Raw genomic sequence first — 27,449 nt, forward strand, 5'->3', positions numbered from 1 at the left:
ATGCAACTGGGCTTGCCGACCTCCAGGAGGGGCCTGGAGATGTTCCAGAATTATGGCAGTTCTCCAGATGACGGAGCTCAGTTCACCTGGAAGAAACGGCAGGTGGGCTCCATGGTCTCATATACTTACTGAGCACAGTTCCCCTGTAAATCTCTAATGATTTCCCGAGCCGGAGCTGGAAACCCGACTTGTGGTACGTTTTTTCGTCTGCAACTTCTGCAGCTTTGAATTGAAATGGTTTCCAGGCTGGAGCTAACAATCTAATATTTGGGAAGCTGGTATATCAGAACCGATGGTTTGAAATTAAATCAAAAAGAGTTTCCGGCTTAACATTAGGAAGAATTTACTGAGCGTTCCAGCGATTCCTCAGTGGAACAGGCTTCCTCGGGAGGTGGTGGGCTCTCCTTCCTTGGTGGTTTTGAAACAGAGGCTAGATGGCCACCTGACAGCAATGAGGATCCTGTGAATTTGGGGGGAGGTGTTTGTGAGTTTCCTGCATTGTGTAGGGGATTGGACTAGATGACCCTGGAGGTCCCTTCCAACTCTTTGATTCTATGAATATAAGATGCTTCGCTCTCATATTCTTCATTCCTCCTGTTGAAATAGTGTGAAAGTCCATATGAATGCTGGTCTTCAATTTATTAGGAGGATTAAAAGGAAATTATGAGAGAAAGCTATACAACTGGCTGAGGATTGTATAAGTGGGAAATTTGCTTCTGAAATTTGTTAATGTACTTTGTCTACTCTTATCTGGGAGAACCGGGTTTGATTCCCCACTCCTCCACTTGCAGCTGCTGGAATGGCCTTGGGTCAGCCATAGTTCTCTTATCTGGGAGAACCGGGTTTGATTCCCCACTCCTCCACTTGCAGCTGCTGGAATGGCCTTGGGTCAGCCATAGCTCTCTTATCCGGGAGAACCGGGTTTGATTCCCCACTCCTCCACTTGCAGCTGCTGAAATGGCCTTGGGTCAGCCAGAGCTCTTGTAGGAATTGTCCTTGAAAGGGCAGCTTCTGGGAGAGCTCTCTCAGCTGGAGAAGATATAGGAGATTGTAAGCCGCTCTGAGTCTCTGATTCAGGGAGAACGGCGGGGTATAAATCTGCAATTCTTCTTCTTCTACCTCACAGGTTGTCTGTTGTGGGGGGAGAATATATAGGACAGGGGTGGCCAACAGTTTCTCTCCAGTTGTTTTTTGCCTACAACTCCCATCAGCCCCAGCCATCGGCCATGCTGACTGGGGCTGATGGGAGTTGTTGGCAAAAAAACATCTGGAGAGCTACCGTTGCCCACCCCTGATATAGGAGATTGTAAGCTGCTCTGAGTCTCTGATTCAGAGAGAAGGGCGGAGTATAAATCTGCCGTCGTCTTCTTCTTCTGCATCTGCGAAAGGGGCCTTATGCACCGTGTACCAACGCCGGAGAAGCCTTCGCCACGTCAGATGCTCAGAGGTGAACAGCATGCGCGTTCGGCACGTGGGAAACCCCAGAGGAGCAGAGCGCCTTTCAAAATCATTATCGAGGCAGGAGTTCCCAAATATTTGAGGAGAGGGTGGAAATGCTCAAGCCAGGATGAGCGGGGAGGAATGCCTTCAAGTCCAGTCGAGGAGGCGTTATCTTCCCACTCCATCCCCCACCCCCACCCCACTCCTGCGGTGACTTAACTTTTCTCTTGACTCTTTGGAGATCCTCAGTCGGTCTGGATGTCTCACACGAGCGAGCTTCTCAACTTTCACCAGAGGGGGTGGGGGGGCCTGCGTGGAGCTTCTCTGCTTTGCCGAAGTACTCATCTGGCCTTCTTCACCACAACAAGAGGTGGGTAGCGGAGGAGAGAGAGTGGAGCTGTCAAGGTGGTGGTGGGGGGGACAGAAACAGATGTTTCCTTGTGGAAAGGGATCGGTTTGGGATTCTTTTGGGTGGGGTGGGGGCTGCTTTTATTGCATGGCACCGAAACCGCAAATGAGGTTTTCCTTTTGTAGAAAAGGGAAATGCAACTTTGGCCCTCATCCAACGACTACGGCAAAACCATTTGAAACCTCTGCTTTAAAAAAAAAGAAAGAAAGAAGAACCGCAGGATCCTTAGAGTGAAATCCTAAACTGACTGACTTGGGAGAAAGTCTCTTTGAGCTCAATGCAACTTAACTTCTGGGTGTACATGCTTTAGATGCCAGCGTCTAGGGTTCTCAACAACCTCGAGAAAACAGAAGGGAAGGAAATCACGCTGTGAACTCCGTTCAGTTCTGTAAGATAAGCAATTGGTATTTGTGCGAAATGTTCCATGGGTTGTCCACGTATTTTGTTCACAGATCCAAGCGGGCAGCCACGTTGGTCTGAAGCAGTCAAGTGGCACCTTTAAGACCAACCAAGTTTTATTGAGAACGTGAACTATTGTGTACTCTCTAAGCGCACTTCATCAGAAGAAGAAGATATTGGATTTATATCCCGCCCTCCACTCCGAAGAGTCTCAGAGCGGCTCACAATCTCCCTTCCCTTCCTCCCCCACAACAGACACCCTGTGAGGTAGATGAAGATATTGGATTTATATCCCGCCCTCCACTCCGAAGAGTCTCAGAGCGGCTCACAATCTCTTTTCCCTTCCTCCCCTACAACAGACACCCTGTGAGGTAGATGAAGATATTGGACATATGCTGCCCTCCACTCCAAAGAGTCTCAGAGCGGCTCACAATCTCCTTTCCCTTCCCCCCCCTCAACAGACACCCTGTGAGGTAGATGAAGATATTGGATTTAGATCCCACCCTCCACTCTGAAGAGTCTCAGAGCGGCTCACAATCTCCTTTCCCCTCCCCCCCCCACAACAGACACCCCGTGAGGTAGATGAAGATATCGGATTTATATCCCGCCCTCCACTCCGAAGAGTCTCAGAGAGGCTCACAATCTCCTTTACCTTCCTCCCCCACAACAGACACCCTGTGAGGTAGATGAAGATATTGGATTTAGATCCCTCCCTCCACTCCGAAGAGTCTCAGAGCGGCTCACAATCTCCTTTCCCTTCCTCCCCCACAACAGACACCCTGTGAGGTAGATGAAGATATTGGATTTATATCCCGCCCTCCACTCCGAAGAGTCTCAGAGCGGCTCACAATCTCCTTTCCCTTCCTCCCCCACAACAGACACCCTGTGAGGTAGATGAAGATATTGGATTTATATCCCTCCCTCCACTCCGAAGAGTCTCAGAGCGGCTCACAATCTCCTTTCCCTTCCTCCCCCACAACAGACACCCTGTGAGGTAGATGAAGATATTGGATTTATATCCCGCCCTCCACTCCGAAGAGTCTCAGAGCGGCTCACAATCTCCTTTCCCTTCCTCCCCCACAACAGACACCCTGTGAGGTAGATGAAGATATTGGATTTATATCCCTCCCTCCACTCCGAAGAGTCTCAGAGCGGCTCACAATCTCCTTTCCCTTCCTCCCCCACAACAGACACCCTGTGAGGTAGATGAAGATATTGGATTTATATCCCGCCCTCCACTCCGAAGAGTCTCAGAGCGCTCAAAATCTCCTTTCCCTTCCTCCCCCACAACAGACACCCTGTGCGGTAGATGAAGATATTGGATTTATATCCCACCCTCCACTCCGAAGAGTCTCAGAGCGGCTCACACCTTTACCTCCCCCCCCCCCACAACAGACACCCTGTGAGGTAGATGAAGATATTGGATTTATATCCCACCCTCCACTCCGAAGAGTCTCAGAGCGGCTCACACCTTTACCTCCCCCCCCCCCACAACAGACACCCTGTGAGGTAGATGAAGATATTGGATTTGTATCCTGCCCTCCACTCTGAAGAGTCTCAGAACGGCTCACAATCTCCTTTACCTTCCTCCCCCACAACAGACACCCCGTGAGGTGGGTGGGGCTGCAGAGGGCTCTCACAGCAGCTGCCCTTTCAAGGACAACCTCTGCCAGGGCTATGGCTGACCCAAGGCCATTCCAGCAGCTGCAAGTGGAGGAGTGGGGAATCAAACCCGGTTCTCCCAGATAAGAGTCCGCACACTTAACCACTACACCAAACTGGCTCTCAGACAAGGGGATCAGGTATAGCGGGCTGAAATACAAGCAGTTTGTTGATGTAGTTTGCATTGATCACACGGTAAACCAGTGTGGCGTGGCCATTTGGTCTGGATAGCCATAAAAGGTAATAAAGCTCCCTGCCAATTGGTGTTTCTGTAAATCGAGGTGAATCGCAAAAGCACGTGTATTTCCTAGTCATAGTTTTATGGCTATCCAGACCAAACGGCCCAGCCACGCTGGTTTACCATGCGATCAGCCTGCATGCTTCATCAACAAACTGCTTGTATTTCAGCCCGCTATACCTGATCCCCTCGTCTGATGAAGTGTGCCTAGAGAGCATACGGAAAGCTTACGTCCTAAATAAAACTTGGTTGGTCTTAAAGGCGCCACTGGACTTTGTATTTTGTTTAGTATTTAAATGTTCAAATCCTAGATCAAAAATCTTACAATGTCATATGCTTAAAAGTAGACCACATTTTGGGGCAGGAGCTCACAGGAGCGGCGCTCCAGAACCTCTAAATTTTCAGTGCGCTCTTTCTTTCTTAACACCTCCCCCCCCAAAAAATTAGTTGCTTCTGGGCTCCATTGTCCAAACCCCCGGTAGAATTTTGCGGAACGCCTAAGATTTGACAAATTTTCTAATATCCCCCCCTCCAAAAAGGGGGGGGGGGGAACGACCAAAACATAGCAAGCAGACAGGTGTAAATCTCTTATCATGACACTGTGGCCGCATAGGAGAAAGTAATTTTAAAAGCATGATGGGAGTCAGCTTTTATTGTGACAATGCTAATTCCAGAAGCATTTTAAGTAGAAGCTGAGCTGATTTTTTCCCCCTTTCCTGGAGAACGACGATCTGGCAACGGTGATCCATGCAACGGTCACCTCGAGGTTGGATTACTGTAATGCCCTCTACATGGGGCTGCCCCTGTGCCGAACCCGGAAGTTGCAGCTAGTGCAGAACGCTGCCGCCCGGCTGTTATTATGCAAATGAGCGGCGCTAATGCGCTCTGGCATCTCTTTTTCTTCAAAATTACCCCCCGCTCAACAGTAATACAACATCCTATCCACTGCATTAAGAACTGTGTCTCAGGTCCATGAGAAGCTAGACAATAATTGCATCCTAGCATGTACAATAATTGTCGTTTTGGAGACAGTTACATCATTGGATATTAATATACATTATAGGCAGTGTTCCCTCTAAGATGAGTTCGTGTGAGCTAGCTCACAACATGTCCAATAATTGTCCTTTTGCAGATAGCTTCATTGTTCGATATTAATATACATTATAGGCAGAGTTTCCTCTGCGATGAGTTCGGGTGAGCTAGCTCAGTTTTTTAGCCTCCGGCTCACACATTTTTGTCTTAGCTCAGGAAAGGATGGCTCCGGTGCAAACTCATTTATGCAGTAGCCAGATCCCTCGCTTACAACTTTAATGCCAGTCGCTCACGAGATTGAATTTTTGCTCGCAGGACTCCACAGCGAAGAGGGAACGCTGATTATAGACTTGAAAGGGTTGTGCCAAAAGGCTAAACGAATTGCTGCGGGAGAAGACAAGTTATTGTACATGCTAGGGTGTGATTATTGTCTAGCTTCTGACGGACCTCAGACTTCTGCAGTTATTAACATGAAGATGTGACATTGTAAGATTTCTGATAGATGATTTGACAATTTAGATACTAAAAAAATACACAGATGTTGAAGGTTTTGTACAAATATTTATTGCTTATATTACAATAGAGTTCACAGTGTGATTTCCTTAGTTTCTGTTCCCTTCAGTCTACTGTGGTCCCTGTTAATGTTCTATAACAGCGGTGGCCAAACTGTGGCTCGGGAGCCACATGTGGCGATTTCACACATATTGTGCAGCTCTTGAAGCACTCCCCCACCCCAGCAGCTTGGAGAATGCACTTAAAGTTAATGTTGCTTTCTTTCCAACTCTCCTCCTCCATTTATTTTCCTTCCTTCCTTCCTTCCTTCCTCCCTTCCTGCCTACCTACCTACCTTGTCTTGCAGCTCTCAATCATCTGATGTTCATATCTTGCAGCTCTCAAACATCCTTCCTTCCTTCCTTCTTCCTTCCTTCCTTCCTTCCTTCCTTCCTTCCTTCCTTCCTTCCTTCCTTCCTTCCTTCCTTCCTTCCTTCCTTCCTTCCTTCCCTTCCCTTCCCTTCCCTTCCCTTCCTTCTTTCCTCCCTCCCTCCCTCCCTCCCTCCCTTCCTGCCTACCTACCTACCTTGTCTTGCAGCTCTCAATCATCTGATGTTCATATCTTGCAGCTCTCAAGCATCTGACATTTCTTCTATGTGGCTCTTATGTTAAGCCAGCTTGGCCACCCCTGGTGTAGGGCTTTTGGGGTAGAAAAAGCCCAGCAGGAACTCATTTGCATATTAGGCCACACCCCCTGATGCCAAGCCAGCCGGAACTGCGTTCCTGTTCAAAAAAAGCCCTGCTTGTGTCCTTAATTATGTGTCTGTAAAAGTACTCAAGGAGCCCCGTGGCGCAGAGTGCTAAAGCTGCAGTCGGAGCCCTCTGCTCACGACCTGAGTTCGATCCCGGCGGAAGCTGGGTTCAGGTAGCCGGCTCCAGGTTGACTCAGCCTTCCATCCTTCCGAGGTCAGTCAAATGAGTCCCCAGCTTGCTGGAGGGGAAGTGTAGAGGACTGGGGAAAGCAATGGCAATATTTTTAAAGTCTGCCAAGAAAATGTCATGATGTGACGTCACCCCATGGGTTGTAACAATTTGTTGCTTGCAGAAGAAACTACCTTTTACCTTTAAAAGCACTCAAGGATATCTTAATAAACACATTATATTATCCCCCCCCATTTTTAAAGATTAAAATCAAGTAATCCATAAATAAATAAATAAACAAACAAACAAACAAGCAAGCAAGCAAGCAAGCAAGCTACTTTTCTCTACTGGTCCAAGCAAAGTATATTCTCAATTAATTTGGAGCCCATAGCATGTAAGAATGCATAGTCCTAAAAGTTCTAATCCATATATGTAGGACTAAGGCATGAGTGATCATCATAGGGTAAAAAAAAATATATTTTGGCATATGGCCAGAGATGATGCAATCAGAAAGGGGGGGGATTCTTTTGGTATTCGGCTGATCTTAGATTATAGGCGGAAGACTTCAAATGCGGGTGTAAAAAAACCCCCATAAAGGGGTGGAATTCTAGCAGGAGCTCCTTTGCATATTAGGCCACACACCCCTGATATAGCCAATCCTCCAAGAGCTCACAAGGCTCTTTTTTGTAAGCTCTTGGAGGATTGGCTACATCAGGGGGTGTGGCCTATTATGCAAAGGAGCTCCTGCCAGAATGCCACCCCTGACCGTATTCGTTCTACAAAATGAACCAGCGTAATTTCCTTTAAAAACCCAATACAAAGAGATGTAGTATTGTTGGGTGGTTTTTTTAAAAAAAATCAAATTCAGTTGAAGTACATCGTTTCATTTTGTTATGGTATTTACACATGCATTGGAGATGGGCCACATGCTGTGTGCAGAGGTGGTGTGTTATAATGGCTAAGGCAGGGGTGGCCAAACTGCAGCGCGGAAGCCACATGTGGCTCTTTCACACATATTGTGTGGCTCTCAAAAGCTCCCACTGCCCCATCAGCTTGCTTGGAGAAGATGTTTATTTCTCCAGCTGGCGGCTTGGAGAATGTATTTCTAGTTAAAGTTGCTTTTTTCACCTCTCCCTCCTTCCTCTCCCTCTATTTTCCTTCCTTCCTTCCTTCCTTCCTTCCTTCCTTCCTTCCTTCCTTCCTTCCTTCCTTCCTTCCTTCCTTCCTTCCTTCCTTCCTTCCTTCCTTCCTTCCTTCCTTCCTTCCTTCCTTCCTCAGAGAGCACTGAGATCTAGCTCTCAAAATCTTCTTAGAGTCCTGAGATCTAGCTCTCAAAATCTTCTTAGAGTCCCTGGACCAAGGGAGGCTAGATGGAAAACAACGAGGGAGCAAGCCTTCTCAACAATGGCTCCCCAATGGTGGAATCAACTCCCAGAGGAGGTGCAAGCCCTGCGAGACCTAAATCAGTTTCGCAGGGCTTGCAAAACCGCCCTCTTTCGGCTCGCTTTAAGATGAAACCCGGGAAATGATATCCAGCCATCCTATATATAGTCTGAGCTGTAGCACCAAAATTTTATAATTTATAATGGTTTGTTTATTTAATTTTAACTTAATTTTATGAATGTAATTTAACTATTTAATTGTTTTATAGTAAGGATTGTATTTTACTGTAATCATGGTGCATGCCATGTCTTGTTAGCTGCCCTGAGCCTGCCTTTGGCGGGGGAGGGCGGGATACAAAAATAAATTTATTAGTATTATTATTATTATTTCCTTCCTTCCTTCCTTCCTTCTTTCCTTCCATCTTTCCTTTTCTTCTTTTTTTCCTTGTTTCCTTCCTTCCTTGTTTCCTTCCTTCCTTCCTTCCTTCCTTCCTTCCTTCCTTCCTTCCTTCCTTCCTTCCTTCCTTCCTTCCTTCTTTCCTTCCTTCTTTCCTTCTTTCCTTCCTTCCTTCCATCCTTCTTTCCTTCTTTTCTCCCTCCCTTCCCACATCTGACCTTCATGTCTTGTGGCTCTCAAACATCTGGCATTTATTCTATAGGCCTCATACGTTAAGCAAGTTTGGCTCTCCCGGGTTAGGGTGTTGCACCAAGGAGAACAAGAATCAAATTTCTGTTCACATATAATGTTTGCTGACTAATTTTGGGCCAGGCATGATCTCTTAGCATAAACCAATCTCACAGGGTCATAGTGAGAATAAAACTGAAGTGAGGAAGCACGCGTGCGTTTCTTTGAAGAAATGAGATATTAACAGAGAATAGAGGTTAACAGGCCAGTATAGGCTAGTTATATTGGAGGAGCTCCGTGGCGCAGAGTGGTAAAGCTGCAGTACTGCAGTCCAAAGCTCTGCTCATGACCTGAGTTCGATCCCAGCGGAAGCTGGGTTCAGGCAGCCGGCTCCAGGTTGACTCAGCCTTCCATCCTTCCGAGGTCGGTCAAATGAGGACCCAGCTTGCGGGGGGGAAATGTAGATGACTGGGGAAGGCAATGGCAACCCCCCCTGCAAAAAGTCTGCCATGAAAACATCGTGATGCAACGTCACCCCAGAGTCGGAAAGCACTGGTGCTTGCACAGGGGGACTACCTTTACCTTTTTAGAGTCTAGTTTACCACCTCCGCGGCATGCATAGCCCGGGCATAATTTCCCCTGAGTGGACCAGAAGTCCCCCAACTCATTTGTTCATTCATTCATTCGTTCATTCATTCGTATAAATTATATTCCGTCCTTTCCCAAACGGACTCAGGGTGGATAACAACGTTTTAGACACAGTATAAAACAACAGTTAAAACCAGTAAAAGTGAACAATGCAGTTTGGTAGCTCAGTTGGGCACCATAATATACTGAGAGTCCCAAACAGCAAATAATACAAAACCATTCATTCATTCATTCATTCATTCATTCATTCATTCATTCATTCATTCATTCATTCATTCATTCATTCAGATATTTTATATTCCCCTTTTCTCTCAAAGCACCTTACTACAGAGGTGTCAAACTCATTTGTTATGAGGGCCGGATCTGACATAAATGAGACCTTATCGGGCCGGGCCATGTGTGTACCTATTTAAGTTTAGGTAGCAGAGAGATAAATTTTATAAAGGACACAGACAAACACAAATATTTTTTTGAAAACAAACAAACTTAAAGCATGCTTAAAACGTTATCACTCATTGGTCTTAAAAGACGCTTTCTTTTTATTTCCTGGGCAAAGGAAGCTCTGGCTCTTTTCTTCCTTCCCCAGGGGACTGGGGGGGAGGAGCCTCAGCCAATAGAAGGGAGACTTGGCTTAGTAGCTCTGCTGTGCAATTGAGAGAGCCTGGCAAAGCAAGCTCCCCCTCCCCCCCCTTTCTCCCCAAGGGAGGAGCCTCAGCCAACGGAGAAAATAGAGGTTTTGCTCTATAGCACCTGTGTGATTGAGCAAGTGCTGCAAAGCAAAGCTGTTATGAAGAAGAAAGCAAGAGAGAGGGAGAAGGAAGCAGATGACAGCCAGTTGCTCAGGGGCCTGATAGGAGCCCTCCGGGGCCTGATTCGGCCCCCAAACTGCATATTTGACACCACTGCCTTACTATGTCCCCTTCTCCATTGTAACTCCAGTTTGGTACAGTGGTTAAGTGCGCGGACTCTTGCCTGGGAGAACTGAGTTTGATTCCCCATTCCTCCATTTACAGCTGCTGGAATGGCCTTGGGTTAGCCACAGCTCTCACAGGCGTTGTTCTTGAAAGGGCAGCTGCTTTGAGAGCCCTCTCAGCCCCACCCACCTCACAGGGTGTCTGTTGTGGGGGGAGGAAGATATTAGGGTTGCCAAGTCCAATTCAAGAAATATCTGGGGACTTTGGGGGTGGAGCCAGGAGACTTTGGGGGTGGAGCCAGGAGACATTAGGGATGGAGCCAAGATCAAGGGTGTGACAAGCATAATTGAACTCCAAAGGGAGTTCTGGCCATCACATTTAAAGGGACGGCACACCTTTTCAATTCCTTCCTTCCATAGGAAATAATGAAGGATAGGGGCACCTTCTTTTGTGGCTCATAGAATTGGACCCCCTGGTCCAAACTTTGAAACTTGGGGGGTATTTTGGGGAGAGGCACTAGATGCTATACTGAAAATTTGGTGCCTCTACCCCAAAAAACAGCCCCCCCCAGAGCCCCAGATACCCGCAGATCAATTCTCCATGATTTTCTATGAGAATAAATCTCCATAGGGAATAACAGAGTTCCCAGCAGACATTTCCCTCCCCTCCCCCCGCTTTCTGACAACCCTGAAGCGGGGGGAGGGCCTCCAAACCGGGGGATCCCCTGCCCCCACCTGGGGATTGGCAACCCTATTACGAGCTAAGCCAGTCCATTTGTTACATGCGACAGAAACACGCAAGTATTTCATTCGGTGCATGGCGTTTGTCAGATTTTGAAGCTTTCCTAAACCTACAAATCCTGGTTGAGCAGAGAGGGTTGCAGGGCAGCAAAAAAATAAAATAAAAAAGGGGGGGGGAGTATTTAGCCCTTGAGCAACAACGGCGACATCATCAGGCTCCAGGTTTTATGCTGAGTGATTTAAAAGCCAGCCCGACCACCCCTAATCCTTCGAGGCTGTTTAGGCATTCCCTCTTCGGCTCCTTTGAAAAGGTCTGCAGGAATGCAGCTTGCAGACACCAAAAACCCAAAGTAAACACTCAAGCTGATTGACTCTGGGTGAGTCAAGCAATGAAACCTACGGAGATAAGTTAACTATTCTTTAACAGGCCTGTCGGCAGATCAAAGAAGAAAGGAGGAAAAACAACTTAGGCCATTTTCAAAAAGTTCGTCCATCCATCCGTCCGTCCATCCATCCAGGGGTTCTTTTGTAGAAAAAGAAGTACCGGAGCTCATTAGCACAACTCAGTTGCATATGCCACACACACACACACACACACACCGACATCACAGGAAGGGGTACTCCATTCTATCAACTCAGCATCTACCTTCAAATGCTTCTGGAATTAGAATTGCCATCAGAAAACCTGACTCCCTTCAGACTTTTTAAAATGACTTTCTTCTAGGCGGCCGCAGTGGCGTGAGGAAGATGGCTGTCTCTCTGCTTTCTATGTTTTGCTTATTTCCCCGCTTTTTCTGTGGGGACAAAAGATTAGAAAGTTTCTGAAATCTTAAGAGTTCAGCAAAATTCTCACAGGGGGTTTGAACAATGGAGCCCAGAAGCAATTATTGCGGGGGGGGGGGAAGGACATAAGAAAGAAAGAGCACAATAAAATTTAGAGGTTCCAGAGCTCCACCCAAAATGAGGCCTGTATCCATGCATGCATGCATCCATCCATGCATCCATCCATCCATCCATCCACCCATCCACCCATCCACCCATCCATCCACTTTCTGACTAATTGGGACTGTCAGTTCCAGAGACTTCATCTATAGCAGGGTGGCCAAACTTGCTTAACATAAGAGCTGCATAGAAATTCTGTCAGATGTTTGAGAGCCAGAAGGAAGGAAGGAAGGAAGGAAGGAAGGAAGGAAGGAAGGAAGGAAGGAAGGAAGGAAGGAAGGAAGGAAGGAAGGAAAATAGATGGGAGAATGGGGAAATGGAAAGAAAGCAACTTTAATTTTAAATGCATTATCCAAGCTGCCAGCTGGCTTGACTTGGCAAAGTGATTTAAAGAGACAAATACCTTCTCCAAGCCAGCTGATGGGGCAACGGGGGCTTCAAGTGCTACACAACAGGTGTGAAAGAGTCACATGCGGCTCCCAAGTCACAGTTTGGCCAGCCACGGTCTAGGACCCAAAGGGACCTGGGTTAAAAACCTTGCTCTCATTGGGAGACCCTGAGCCAGTCATACTTTCCATAGCCTACCTTAACATAAGAACATAAGAGAAGCCATGTTGGATCAGGCCAGTGGCCCATCCAGTCCAACACTCTGTGTCACACAGTGGCCAATATGTGTGTGTGTGTGTGTGTGTGTGTATATATATATATATATATTATATATATATATATATATATATATATATATATATACACACACACACTGTGGCAATAGCCACTGATGGACCTCTGCTCCATATTTTTATCCAATCCCCTCTTAAAGCTGGCTATGCTTGTAGCCGCCGCCACCTCCTGTGGCAGTGAATTCCACATGTTAATCACCCTTTGGGTGAAGAAGTACTTCCTTTTATCCATTCTAACCCTACTGCTCAGCAATTTCATCGAATGCCCACGAGTTCTTGTATTGTGAGAAAGGGAGAAAAGTACTTCTTTCTCTACTTTCTCCATCCCATGCATTATCTTGTAAACTTCTCTCATGTCACCCCGCAGTCGACGTTTCTCCAAGCTAAAGAGCCCCAATTGTTTTAACCTCTCTTCGTAGGGAAAGTGTTCCAAACCTTACAAGGTTGTTGTGAGCACAAAACAGATCAGGGGAGATCTGTGCCCATTTGATGTGAGCTGCTTGAGGAAAGGTCAGAATTAAAAAAAAAAAATCGATGGATTTCCCCGGGACGAATTGGTTATATCTCCGTCGGTGCTGACTCCTTTTCCTTCTGGCAGAGTCATGAAAGTGACCTCCTGCTGTTCTTGGCAGCGCTGAACGGTGGCATCTCGACCTACCGGCCCATGGAAGCGTCACCCTGCGATACGGTAAGAACTTTGGTGACGGAAGAAAGCCTTGCTATCCAAAGTCTTAAGAGGGTCTGTGCCAGGACTTCCGATTACCTTCATTTTAGCACTCCAACTTCTACAATCATCCTGAACAGGGCCTTTTTTTTGTAGCAGGAACTCCTTTGCATATTAGGCCACACACCCCCTAATGTAGCCAATCCTCTTGGAGCTTACAGTAGGCCCTGTACGAAGAGCCTTGTAAGCAGGGGTGGAATTTAGCTGGAGCTCCTTTGCATATTAGGCCACACACACCCCAATGTAGCCAATCCTCTTGGAGCTTACAGTAGGCCCTGTACGAAGAGCCTTGTAAGCAGGGGTGGAATTTTAGCTGGAGCTCCTTTGCATATTAGGCCACACACCCCTGATGTAGCCAATCCTCTTGGAGCTTACAGTAGGCCCTGTACGAAGAGCCTTGTACGCTCTTGGAGGATTGGCAACATCCGGAAGGTGTGGCCTAATATGCAAAGGAGCCCCTGCTACAAAAAAAGCCGTGATCTTGAATCTGGTTCTGATGAGTCACCTGGAGTCTTGTGTTCAGTTTTGGGCACCACATTTTCAGGTATAGACAAACTGGAAAAAGGTTCAGAGGAGGGTGATGAAGATGGTGAGGGGTCTGGAGACCAAGTCCTCAAGGAAAGGTTGAAGGAGCTGGGCATGTTTAGCCTGGAGAGGAGGCAGCTGAGAGGTGATAGGATCACCATCTTCGAGTACTTGAAGGGCTGTCATAGAGAGGATGGGGTAGAATTGTTTTCTGTGGCCCTGGAACGTAAAACCAGTACAAATGGGTTGAAATTAAATCAGAAGAGTTTCCGGCTCAACATAGGAAGAACTTCCTGACCGTTAGAGCGATTCCTCAGTGGAACAGGCTTCCTCCTCGGGAGTGGTGGGCTCTCCTTCCTGGAGGTTTTTCAGCAGAGGCTAGATGGCCATCTGACAGCAATGAATATCCTGTGAATTTAGGGGGAGATGTTTGTGAGTTTCCTGCATTGTGTAGGGGGTTGGACTAGGTGACCCTGGAGGTCCCTTCCAACTCTATGATTCCTGACACTTAGAGCAATTCCTCAGTGGAACAGGCTTCCTCCTTGGGAGGTGGTGTGTTCTCCTTCCTTGGAGGTTTTGAAACAGAGGCTAGATGGCCATCTGACAGCAATGAGGATCTTGTGAATTTAGGGGGTGGTATCTGTGAGTTTAGAGCGGTTCCTCAGTGGAACAGGCTTCCTCCTTGGGAGGTGGTGGGCTCTCTTTCCTTGGAGGTTTTTCAACAGAGGCTAGATGGCCATCTGACAGCACTGAAGATCCTGTGAATTTAGGGGGCGGTGTTTGTGAGTTTCCTGCATTGTGTAGGGGGTTGGACTAGATGACCCTGGAGGTCCCTTCCAACTCTATGATTCCTGACACTTAGAGCAGTTCCTCAGTGGAACAGGCTTCCTTGGGAGGTGGTGGGCCCTCCTTCCTTGGAGGTTTTGAAACAGAGGCTAGATGGCCCTCTGACATCGATGAGATCCTGTGAATTTAGGGGGAGGTGTTTGTGAGTTTCCTGCCTTGTGCAGGGGGTTGGACTAGATGACCCTGGAGGTCCCTTCCAACTCTAGGATTTATGAGTTAGGCCTGCCATGGATGAGTGGGTGGATAAACTCTTTTATTATTATAGGTAAGATGAAGCCTGAATTTAGGGCTGGGATTACGTTGGTAACTTGCAGGAGGATGTAGTGATGGCCGCACAGGCATAGGTGGGATAGACAGATTCCTGGAGGAGACATCTACAAGCCATGGCGAATAACAGGAAGCTCCACATCCAGAGGCACCCTCTGAATCCCATGGCCAGGGGCAGGGCTTTTTTTTGTAGCCAGGACTACTTTACATATTAGGCCACACCCCCTGATGTAGCCAATCCTCCAAGAGCTTACAGGGCTCTTCGTACAGGGCCTACTGTAAGCTCCAAGAGGATTGGCTAGATCAGGGGGTGTGCCTTAATATGCAAAGGAGCTCCAGCTAGAATTCTACCACTGGACCACACCCTCCTGATGTAGTCCCATCCTCCAAGAGCTTACAGGGCTCTTCATACAGGGCCTCTTGTAAGCTCCAGGAGGATTGGCTACACAGGGGTGTGGCCTAATATCCAGCGGCCATCACTGTATCTGCGACAAGTTCCACAAGCATCGTTTGCTTTCCTACCATACTCTGCGAAGAAGGAGAAGAGACCGTAGATTTTATCCCCTGCCCTTTTTTCTGAATCAGAGTCTCAGAGCGGCTTACAATCTCCTCTGACTTCTTCTCCCAAAACAGACACCCCGTGAGGTGGGTGGGGCTGAGAGAGCTTTGACAGAAACTGCTCTTGAGCAGAACAGCTCTGAGAGAGTTACAACAGACTCAAGGTCACCCCAGGAGTCGCACATGGAGGAGTGGGGAACCAAAACTGGCTCTCCCAGACAAGAGTCCGCACACTTAACCGCTACACCAAACAGGAACCTACATGGGGGAGGCCCTTTTGCTTTGTTCCAATGGGAGAAACTATAGAAGAAGAAGAAGAAGAAGAAGAAGAAGAAGAAGAAGAAGAAGAAGAAGAAGAAGAAGAAGAAGAAGAAGAAGAAGAAGAAGAAGAAGAAGAAGAAGAAGAAGAAGAAGAAGAAGAAGAAGAAGAAGAAGATGATGATGATGATGATGGATTTATATCCCGCCCTCCACTCTGAATCTCAGAGTCTCAGAGTGGCTCACAATCTCCTTTACTCTCCTCCCCCACAACAAAACACCCTGTGAGGAAAGTGGGCTGAGAGAGCTGCCCTTTCAAGGATAACTCTATGAGAGCTCTGGCTGACCCAAGGCCATTCCAGCAGCTGCAAGTGGAGGAGGGGAAATCAAACCCAGTTCTTCCAGATAAGAGAGCTCTGGCTGACCCAAAGCCATTCTAGCAGCTGCAAGTGGAGGAGTGGGGAATCTTACCCGGTTCTCCCAGATAAGAGAGCTATGGCTGACCCAAGGCCATTCCAGCAGCTGCAAGTGGAGGAGTGGGAGTCAAACTGGTTCTCCCATATAAGATTGCTATGGAGGACCCAAGGCCATTCCAGCAGCTGCAAGTGAAGGAGTGCGGAATCAAACCCAGTTCTCCCAGATAAGAGAGTATGGCTGACCCACGGCCATTCCAGCAGCTGCAGCAGCTGCAAGTGGAGGAGTGGGGAATCAAACCAGTTTCTCCCAGATAAGAGAGCTATGGCTGACCCAAGGCCATTCCAGCAGCTGCAAGTGGAGGAATGGGGAATCAAACCAGGTTCTCCCAGATAAGAGCTCTGGCTGACCCAATGCCATTCCAGCAGCTGCAAGTGGAGGAGTGGGGAATCAAACCCGGTTCTCCCAGATAAGAGAGCAATGGCTGACCCAAGGCCATTCCAGCAGCTGCAAGTGGAGGAGTGGGGAATCAAACCCAGTTCTCCCAGATAAGAGAGCTATGGCTGACCCAAGGCCATTCCAGCAGCTGCAAGTGGAGGAGGGGGGAATCAAACCCAGTTCTCCCAGATAAGAATCCATCCGCGCACATAACCACTACACCAAACTGGCTCTCTTGACACCACACTCACTGCCATCGCCTGCAGACAGAAATGGTGCCATCAGCTGGAAATGGGCCACCCAATATATTCAGCCCATGCTTGAAAAAATCAGCTCGACAGTACACCAGCCAGCCGTCGCTGTCCGTTTCCGCTTGTCGTCATCAACCCTTTGACATCTCTCTGGCTTCCGGACGATGAGAGCTTCCAGCCTCTTTACAGCCTCTGGCTGGCTCTGTGGGGAGAGCGTTTCATTCTAGGCCAAGACGATCTAACGTCTCTTTGTCAGAAGCAAATTTTAAAGTTAAGCAAAGCCAGGACACTGCGACCCCTCTCCTCTTTCATGGTGGATTACGATACTTGAGAAGGACACGGAGAGGTCAGGAAATCTGAGTTCTGTTTATCCGTTATTCCCGATTTTTAAAAAAGCCTCTGATTTACATCGTACCTTAACCTTCAGGCGTTTCTGCATTAGCCAATGAATTTGCATCCAAATCTTTTTGACTTCGTTATAAGTCCACCGCAGGTGAAAAAAATCGTCATTCCTGCATTTGTTCTAAGTACAACAGCTAGGGGGAAAAAAGACACAGTACTCAGTCTTTATATATGACATCAACAGCAAGGCTTTTAATTGCTCAGAAATGGAAGAGTCCAATATTGCCTCCCTTAGAGGAGTGGATTGTAAGGATGATGGAGTTAGATGGTTACTGCATTGATGAAAGAGAAGACATTAGCCACATCTGAAGAAGGAAGGAAGGAAGGAAGGAAGGAAGGAAGGAAGGAAGAAAGAAAGAAAGAAAGAAAGAAAGAAAGAAAGAAAGAAAGAAAGAAAGAAAGAAAGAAAGAAAGAAAGAAAGAAAGAAAGAAAGAAAGAAAGAAAGAAAGAAAGAAAGAAAGAAAGAAAGCAAGCTCTGGCTGACCCAAGGCCATTCCAGCAGCTGCAAGTGGAGGAGTGGGGAATCAAACCCACTTTTCCTAGATAAGAGAGCTCTGGCTGACCCAAGGCCATCCCAGCAGCTGCCAGTGGAGGAGTGGGGAATCAAGCCCGGTTCTCCCAGATAAGTGAGCTCTGGCTGACCCAGGGCCATTCCAGCAGCTGCAAGTGGAGAAGTGGGGAATCAAACCCGGTTCTCCCAGATAAGAGAGCTATGGCTGACCCAAGGCCATTCCAGCAGCTGCAAGTGGAGGAGTGGGGAATCAAACCCGGTTCTCCCAGATAAGAGAGCTGTGGCTGACCCAAGGCCAACCCAGCAGCTGCAAGTGGAGGAGTGGGGAATCAAACCCGGTTCTCCCAGATAAGAGAGTGTGGCTGACCCAAGGCCAACCCAGCAGCTGCAAGTGGAGGAGTGGGGAATCAAACCCGGTTCTCCCAGATAAGAGAGCTGTGGCTGACCCAAGGCCAACCCAGCAGCTGCAAGTGGAGGAGTGGGTCATCAAACCTGGTTCTCCCAGATAAGAGAGCTGTGGCTGACCCAAGGCCAACCCAGCCGCTGCAAGTGGAGGAGTGGGGAATCACACTTAACCCCGACACCAAACTGGGAGACTATTGGGCTTTTTTAAATGCTGGGAAGACCCGGTTCTCACAACTGTTTAGTCTGTTTTAAAGCAAATGGTGTCTTCGGAAAGGGTTGTCCTTTTCAGATTTTCTGCCTCAAACAACCTTGGACCCAACTTTATTGGATGTCTCAACGGGCCACCCCGTCACTCCCCTCGCCCCCTAGACTTGATTGTTGAATCCAAAGTCTCCTCCATTTGACACGTTTATGACACACCGTCCACCAGGAGCTGCGTACACATCTTGTGTTACTCACAGGCATGAGTGCTTTGGACTCGGTCCAGTTCGCTAGAAACATCCCGCTGACCCGGTTTGAGTCCCGCGAGCGTCTGCTTCGCAGATGGTTGAAGGAGAGATTTTCCAAAAGAGGAGTCATTCTGGAAAAGAAACGAACGAGACGTTGGTTCACAAGAACCGGGGGGGAGGGGGGGCACAGCGGTCCTTTCTGCTCATCGTTCATAATGATTTTTTCTAGAGAAGTGTGACTCAACAAGGGTGTTGACAGATGATGACGCTTCTCACACTGCACTTTCCCCCAAGCTGTAGGGAGCCCCAGGACCAGTTAAGAGGGGTTGGAGAGAGAATGGTTTTTCCATTGGCTGCCTCTGCGTAGCAACCCTGAACTTCCTTGGTGGTCTCCCATCCATGGAATAACCCAAGGTTGTCCCTCTTTAGCTTCGGAGATCTGATGAGATCGGGCTAGCCTGGGCCATCCGCATCAGGACAGATGAACAGAGAAGGGTTGGCATTGGCTGCCTCTGCGTAGCAACCCTGGACCTCCTTGGTGGTCTCCCATCCATGGAATAACCCAAGGTTGTCCCACTTTAGCTTCGGAGATCTGATGAGATCGGGCTAGCCTGGGCCATCCGCATCAGGACAGATGAACAGAGAAGGGTTGACATTGGCTGCCTCTGCGTAGCAACCCTGGACCTCCTTGGTGGTCTCCCATCCATGGAATAACCCAAGGTTGTCCCACTTTAGCTTCGGAGATCTGATGAGATCGGGCTAGCCTGGGCCATCCGCATCAGGACAGATGAACAGAGAAGGGTTGACATTGGCTGCCTCTGCGTAGCAACCCTGGACCTCCTTGGTGGTCTCCCATCCATGGAATAACCCAAGGTTGTCCCACTTTAGCTTCAGAGATCTGATGAGATCGGGCTAGCCTGGGCCATCCGCATCAGGACAGATGAACAGAGAAGGGTTGACATTGGCTGCCTCTGCGTAGCAACCCTGGACTTCCTTGGTGGTCTCCCATCCATGGAATAACCCAAGGTTGTCCCTCTTTAGCTTCTGAGATCTGATGAGATCGGGCTAGCCTGGGCCATCCGCATCAGGACAGATGAACAGAGAAGGGTTGGCATTGGCTGCCTCTGCGCAGCAACCCTGGATTTCCGTGGTGGTCTCCCATCCATGTATTGACCAGGTTGACGCTGCCTTGTTTCCAGGATCCAATGAGCTCAGTCTAGCCTGGGCTGTCCAGGTCAGAACAGTTAAACCAAGGTAGTTTGCCATTGCCTGCCTCTGCGTAGCAACCCTGAACTTCCTTGGTGGTCTCCCATCCATGTATTGACCAGGGCTGTAATTTGGTCACTCCTGTTAAAAGAAATTGTATGTCTTCCGTTGGAAGCTCGCAGAAACGTACCAAGATGTCAGAAATAAAAGTAAAAGGTTTCTGAGTATAGCAGTGCATACGCTTAGCATTTCAGATGAAAACCAGGGATAGTCTTATGCAGGGGCGGAATTCTAGCAGGAGCTCCTTTGCATATTAGGCCACAGACCCCTGATGTAGCCAATCCTCCTGGAGCTTACAAAAAGAGCCTTCTAAGCTCTTGGAGGATTGGCTGCATCAGGGGTCTGTGGCCTAATATGCAAAGGAGCTCCTGCTAGAATTCCACCCCTGGTCTTATGTACTTATGACATCTATATTGTGATAGGATAGGCAGGTAAAAGAGGTTGATCGACAATTATTGCTATGGAAATGGCCTGAGATTAGGAGGCAGAGACAAGCGTAAGGAAGAAGAAGAATAGCAGATTTATACCCTGCCCTTCTCCCTGAATCAGAGACTCAGAGCGGCTTACAATCTCCTATATCTTCTCCCCCTACAACAGACACCCTGTGAGGAGGGCGGGGCTGAGAGAGCTCTCACAGCAGCTGCCCTTTCAAGGACAACTCCCACGAGACCTATGGCTGACCGAAGGCCACTCCAGCAGCTGCAAGTGGAGGAGTGGGGAATCAAACCCGGTTCCCCCATATAAGAGAGCAATGGCTGACCCAAGGCCATTCCAGCAGCTGCAGCTGGAGGAGTGGGGAATCAAACATGGTTCTCCCAGATAAGAGAGCAATGGCTGACCCAAGGCCACTCCAGCAGTTGCAAGTGAAGGAGTGGGGAATCAAACCCGGTTCTCCCAGATAAGAGAGCAATGGCTGACCCAAGGCCACTCCAGCAGTTGCAAGTGAAGGAGTGGGGAATCAAACCCGGTTCTCCCAGATAAGAGAGCAATGGCTGACCCAAGGCCACTCCAGCAGTTGCAAGTGAAGGAGTGGGGAATCAAACCCGGTTCTCCCAGATAAGAGAGCAATGGCTGACCCAAGGCCACTCCAGCAGTTGCAAGTAGAGGAGTGGGGAATCAAACCCGGTTCTCCCAGATAAGAAGAAGAATTGCAGATTTATACCCTGTCCTTCTCTCTGAATCAGAGACTCAGAGTGGCTCACAATCTCCTACATCTTCTCCCTCCACAACAGACACCCTGTGAGGTGGGCGGGGCTGAGAGGACTCTCACAGCAGCTGCCCTTTCAAGGACGACTCTGCGAGAGCTATGGCTGACCCAAGGCCATGCCAGCAGCTGCAGGTGAAGGAGTGGGGAATCCAACCCGGTTCTCCCAGATAAGAGTCCGCACACTTAACCACGACACCAAACAGGAAGCACTCTGCATTTGCTTGGCATTCAGAAGGTTGCAGGTTCAATCCCCGGCATCTCCAGTTGAAAAGATCAGGTGGGAGGTGATGGGAAAGACCTCAGCCTGAGACCCTGGAGAGCAGCTGCCAGTCTGAGTAGGCAAAACTGACCTGGATGTTCTGATTCGGAATAATACAGCTTCATGTGTTTGTGCAACAGTTATAACAGTTATAAGGCCGCACCTGGAATCTCGTGTACCATTCTGGAGCCCCACTTCAAAAAGGACGTGGACAGAATGGAGGGGGTACAGAGGAGAGCATCGAGGATGATCAGGGGCCTGGAGACCAAGCCCTAGGAGGAAAGACTGAGGGACTACTTGCGAATAGGGTTGCCAAGTGCAATTTAAGAAATATCTGGGGACTTTGGGGGTGGAGCCAGGAGACTTTGGGGGTGGAGCCAGGAGACATTAGGGGTGGAGCCAAGATCAAGGCTGTGACAAGCATAATTGAACTCCAAAGGGAGTTCTGGCCATCACATTTAAAGGGACGGCAAAACTTTTCAATGCTTTCCTTCCATAGGAAATAATGGATAGGGGCACCTTCTTTTGGGGCTCATAGAATTGGACCCCCTGGTCCAATCGTTTTGAAACTTGGGGGATATTTTGGGGAGAGGCACTAGATACTGTACTGAAAATTTGGTGCTTCTGCCTCAAAAAACAGCCCCCCCAGAGCCCCAGATACCCGCAGATCAATTCTCCCATTATTTTCTACAGGAATAAATCTCCATAGGGAATAACAGAGTTTCCAGCAGACATTTCCCTCCCCTCCCCCCGCTTTCTGATGACCCTGAAGCGGGGGGAGGGTCTCCAAACCGGGGGATCCCCTGCCCCCACCTGGGGATTGGCAACCCTATTTGCAAAGGTTCAGTCTGGAGAAGAAGAAGTTGAAGGGGGACAAGATGGCTTTCTTGATGCTCTGCCATTAAGCCGCAGCCCCTCCCTGTGTCTCTCCAGGGTCTCAAGCTGAGGTTTTTCACGCCTACTTGCCTGGACCCTTTTTAGTGGCTGGGGATTGAACCAGGGACCTTCTGCTTACCGAGCAGATGCTCTGCCACTAAGCCACAGCCCCTCCCTGTGTCTCTCCAGGGTCTCAAGCTGAGGTTTTTCACACCTACTTGCTTGCACCCTTTTTGTTGGAGATGCCGGGGATTGAACCTGGGACCTTCTGCTTACCGAGCAGATGCTCTGCCACTGAGCCACAGCCCCATTCATGGCTCTCCAGGGTCTCCAGCTGAGGTTATTCACGCCTTCTTGCCTGGACCCTTTTTAGTTGGAGATGCCGGAGATTGAACCTGGGACCTTCTGCTTCCCGAGCAGATGCTCTGCCACTGAGCCACCGTCCCGCCTCTCTGGGCCAATCCTGCCTAGACTAGATGGCCTGTATGGCCCCTCCCAACTCTGCGGTCCTGTGATTCTATCTTAAAACCTCATGTTCCTCTTCCCATGGAAAGCTGCTCCGTCTGAAGCTGTGACTCGAATCTACCCCCTTCGCCTCCCCTCCTCCCGAAACGCTCCCCTGGGGAAACGAAAGCAGAGAGACACAATCCAAAGAACATATGTACGTTGATAAGTAAGGCCGTTTTTGGAGAGGGCTGGAGGATGACGGAGCCCCAAAGGTTCTCGTAGCTGCTCCCACTGGCGCTACAGGCCCTGCGAATTCCACGCATCCTGTTTTCTTTCGGCATTCTTTCTATTCCGTGTGGGATACTCATAATAGACCACGGCCATCGGGCCAAGAAGAAAGAATTACATTCGTGTTGTAAGAGCAGAAGTCTAAAGGAAGAGAGTCCCGGTCGACTGGAAGAGGTTCAAAGACAAGCGGAGACCGGAAGAAAAGGAGGGGTGGAAGAGACTCCCACTGCCTTCTTAATGAGGGTAGAGACGCAGATGTTTCATTTGGAAAGGACTCCATTAGAGCTAATTGAAGCCTCCTGTAACGGGAGAAATGCGAGCAGTATGGAAGTCCTTCTTCACCCAAAGGGTGATTAACATGTGGAATTCACTGCCACAAAAGGTGGCGGCTGCAAGCATAGCCAGCTTCAAGAGGGGATTGGATCAGCATCTGGAGCAGAGGTCCATCAGTGGCTCTTAGCCACAGGGTATTGGTGGAACTCTGTGTCTGGGGCAAGTGATGCTCTGTCTTCTTGGTGCTTGGGAGGGGGCACAGTGGGAGGGCTTCTGGTGTCCTGGCCCCACTGGTGGACCTCCTGATGGCACTTGGGGTTTTTTGGCCACTGTGTGACACAGAGTGTTGGACTGGATGGGCCATTGGCCTGATCCAACAGGGCTCTGATTATGTTCTTATGTGACACAGAGTGTTGGACTGGAGGGGCCATTGGCCTGATCCAACATGGCTTCTCTTATGTTCCTATTTCTGGGGCAGTGATGCTCTGTCTTCTTGGTGCTTGGGAGGGGGCACAGTGGGAGGGCTTCTGGTGTCCTGGCCCCACTGGTGGACCTCCTGATGGCACTTGGGGTTTTTTGGCCACTGTGTGACACAGAGTGTTGGACTGGATGGGCCACTGGCCTGATCCAACATGGGTTCTCTGATGTTCTTATGTGACACAGAGTGTTGGACTGGATGGGTCACTGGCCTGATCCAACATGGCTTCTCTTATGTTCTTATGGCATGGATCGGGGCCAGAATCCACTGGTAACGTTGCTCAGGGGACATTTTGTAGAAAAATAGGTGGTGGAGCTCCTTAGCATAGCTCATTAATGTATGTCACCCCCACCAGCCAAAAGCAACCTGACACCAGAAAGGAGAGCCCCGGGCGAGCGAGGTCTGCTTGGGCGGGTTAGAGATCCCAGTCAGAAGGCCAGCAAGCTACCCACCACCCAAAAGCACATCAGAAGTGGAGAAAGAGTGTTGGGAGCTTCTCCAGGGGTTAATGAGGGCTGCTGTGGGCAGGGCAAAGCCCCGGGTGGTTGGCTGGCTGCCCGCTCTCCTAATCCAGGGATTGTTATGCAGCTGCACCTCCTATTCAATGGACAAGGTAGGTGGGGAGGAAGAGGGGGAACCCTCAGAAAGGTTCTGTGAGCTCCTGCTGAATCTGAGGCCTGAAGTTGCTTGTGAAGGTGGAAGAAGCCACTGTAGCCTGGAGCAGGGGTGTCAAACCCATTTATTATGAGGGCCGGATCTGACATAAATGAGACCTTGTTGGGCCGGGCCATGTGTATCATAAAATGTAACACCAGGGAGCAGGGATACAAACTTTATAAAGGACGCGATGAACACAATTAAAGATTTTTTTAAAAAAAAAAATTAAAATAAAACGTGCTTAAAACGTTAGCACTTGTTCTTAAAGGTGCTTTCTTTGTATTTCTCCCATGGGGTCCTGGGAAATGGGCAAAGGAAGCTCTGGTGCCTTCCCTCCTTCCCCAGGGGACCAGGAGGGAGAGGAGCCTCAGCCAATGGAGAAAATCGAGGTTTTGCTCTGTAGCTCTGCTGTGCGATTGAGCAAGCCTGGCAAAACAAGCTGTGATGCAGAAGAAAGCAAGAGAGAGGGAGAAGGAAGCAGATGATAGCCAGTTGCTTGAGGGGCTGGTAAGAGCCCTCCAGGGGCCTGATTCGGCCACTGGGCCTCATGTTTGACGCCCCTGGCCTAGAGGGCACCCTCAAAATCAGCTATTTTCTCCTGGGGAACTGCTCTCTGTAGTTTGGAGATAAGCTGCAATATTGGGGGATACTCAGATCCCACCCAGAGGCTGGCATTCCAAAGCCTGGATCCAAAACTGTAATAATTTTTTTCTTGGCGCATACCCTGTTGGATAATTACCTTCTTAAAAACATTTCCAAAAATTAGATCCAGGTGGGCAGCTGTGTTGGTCTGAAGCAATAGAACAAAGTAGGTGTCCAGTAGCACCTTTAAGACCAACAAAGTTTTATTCAGAATGCAAGCTTTCGTATGCATGCACTCTTCATCAGATAATGAAATGGGGTACATTGAGCAGAGTTACATATAGCTGGTGGGCAGTGGTTAAGCATGCAAAATAGTACCAAGTCAGAATCTATGGTGAAAGAGTTTCCAAAAATTGTAAGAAATGAGATATGGACATTGTTTATCATATGCTGTTAGGATCCCTTAACATGTTTCTTTTTTCTCGTTCCCGTAGAAAAACATGGTGGCGTTTTGTCAGAGGAGAGATTTCCACCAGATCCCTTCAGAACTTTACCCAACTGTCCGTAAAATTGACCTCTCGGAAAACAAACTTCAAAACATCACCAAGACACCCTTGGCCTTTTACACTTCCCTCTGGTATCTTGACTTAAGTTCCAATCGTATCAGTTACATCGAACCAGGAATCTTCTCGGATATGACAAGTTTGGTGGAGATCAGTTTAGCCAACAACCAACTTTACCAGTTGGCTCAGCACAACCTTTGGGTTGGATTATTACCCCAGGTCAGAAAATTGGACTTGTCTCACAACAGCCTGTACAACGGGATGGCTCAAAGGTTCCTTCACCAAGCGCCATCGCTTGAATATCTTTCATTGGCCAAGAACAGCATCACAGAAATATCCTGGAGCACCTTTCAAGGGTCTCCGAGACTCGTTGAGGTGGATCTTCATAGCAATATGATCATGGAGATAGAAGAAGGGGCCTTTGAGATGTTGTCCCATCTATCCACGCTCAACCTCTCCATGAACTCACTCACCTGTATCGCTGGTTTCAGCCTAAAACAGCTGCAAGTCTTAGATCTCAGTCGGAACAGCATCGAGACCTTCCATTCTACTGAGTCTAAAGAAGAATTCAACCTGGTTTGGCTAGATTTGAGTGAGAACAAGTTACTTCGGTTTCCAGTTCTCCCCCAAGCGAATAAGCTTTCCTACCTGAATTTATCAAAGAATATCATGCAGTTTTTGGTGGACTCTCCTAGTGATGATTTGGACTATGACTGGTCGGATGTACCTTTTGCTCTTCAGGCTCCAAATCCAACGAGCAACAAGAGCTCTCCCTCCTTGTCTCAGCTGTTGTATTTGGACCTGAGTTACAACGAGATCAAATCCCTACCGCCCAAATTCTTTGCATCCATGTCCACCTTGCAGTTCCTGAACCTGAGCAAAAACTGCCTCCAGTCATTCGTGGCGAGTTCTGAGCTGGTTTCGCTGGTCATCCTCGACCTCAGTTCTAACTCTTTGCAGAACCTGGAATTTGACGCTGATGCTCTGAGCAACTTGCGAGAGCTCTATCTTCAAGAGAACCACCTCCAAGGGCTGCGATCGGACATATTTGCAAGCCTTTCGCAAATCAGTTTGCTCAACCTCCGAAGAAACCGCTTCAGACTCTGCAGCTTGTATTCCGGGCTAGCCAAGCGAAGGCTCGCAGGTGAGGAAGATGGCTGTGTCTCGTTTGTCAACCTTCCCGAACTTCGGTATTTGATTCTGGCAGACAATCATTTGCGGAGCCTCCCGCTGTATGTTTTCCACCAAACCCAACTCACGATGTTGGATCTCTCTATCAACAGGGGGCTTCAGATCGAAGCCAAATCTTTGTCAGGGTTAGAAAACTCTCTCACACACTTGGATTTACACAGTAATGGCATGACAACTTTAAATATCGATCTGCCTCATTTTACTCGTCTCAGGTATCTAAATCTGTCGGACAATCAGCTCAGTTGGCTCCCTGCCTGGTCGGAAGACTGTTGTGTCTTGGAAATTTTGGATCTGCGGAATAACAGCTTCAGCAGCCTGAAAAGCAGTGAGATCCCGGCCTTAGAGAATACCCTCCAAAACTTGTACCTAGCAGGGAATCCTCTCAGTTGCTGTGGGAACATCTGGCTCTCTCACATGATCCACAGAGCTACCGTGGCGATCGCCAATGTGGACCTCCTCAAATGCCAGTATGCCAAGAGTTTTGGGTATGACGGGGAAATGGCGGTCAGGAACATAAAGCCCGAGGACTGTGAGAAAGAGGACCTGAAGAAAATGAGCGTGCTGATTTTGCTCGTGGCACTTCTGGCTCTGTCACTGATTGTCATCGGCGTGGGCCTCTTCTGTTGCTATCGTAGACACAAATTCGGCCGCCAGTTTAAGGTCTAGACTGTTGACTGGGCACCAGTTGAAGGCTGAAACTTCGGGCTGGTTCACCACTGCCTTTAACTGGGGCGCTGAAAAAAAAACTGAACGTCCAAGCGGATTCCCGTCAAACGGTGTTTGAGGGGA

At 48.6% G+C, this 27,449-nt stretch overlaps 1 protein-coding gene across 1 annotated transcript; it reads left to right on the forward strand.

Moving 5' to 3' along the window:
- LRRC32 (leucine rich repeat containing 32) lies at positions 1-27,384 on the forward strand. The gene is made up of 3 exons (XM_060235344.1): positions 1-102; positions 13,123-13,212; positions 25,401-27,384. Exons 1-3 carry the CDS (start codon positions 1-3, stop codon positions 27,324-27,326), a joined length of 2,118 nt encoding a protein of 705 aa, XP_060091327.1. The 3' UTR covers positions 27,327-27,384.
- The last annotated feature ends 65 nt before the right edge of the window (positions 27,385-27,449 follow it).

This window comes from Heteronotia binoei, chromosome 3 (assembly GCF_032191835.1).
Source record: "Heteronotia binoei isolate CCM8104 ecotype False Entrance Well chromosome 3, APGP_CSIRO_Hbin_v1, whole genome shotgun sequence".
In the NCBI taxonomy this organism is placed as follows: Eukaryota; Metazoa; Chordata; class Lepidosauria; order Squamata; family Gekkonidae; genus Heteronotia; species Heteronotia binoei.

What these genes read in the sequence shown, in the direction of transcription:
- LRRC32 (XM_060235344.1), top strand. Translation starts at nt 1, where the DNA reads ATGCAACTGGGCTTGCCGACCTCCAGGAGGGGCCTGGAGATGTTCCAG. An exon ending in TCACCTGGAAGAAACGGCAG is followed by an intron (nt 103 to 13,122) that starts GTGGGCTCCATG and finishes TCCTTCTGGCAG; the next exon opens with AGTCATGAAAGTGACCTCCT. An exon ending in AAGCGTCACCCTGCGATACG is followed by an intron (nt 13,213 to 25,400) that starts GTAAGAACTTTG and finishes TCGTTCCCGTAG; the next exon opens with AAAAACATGGTGGCGTTTTG.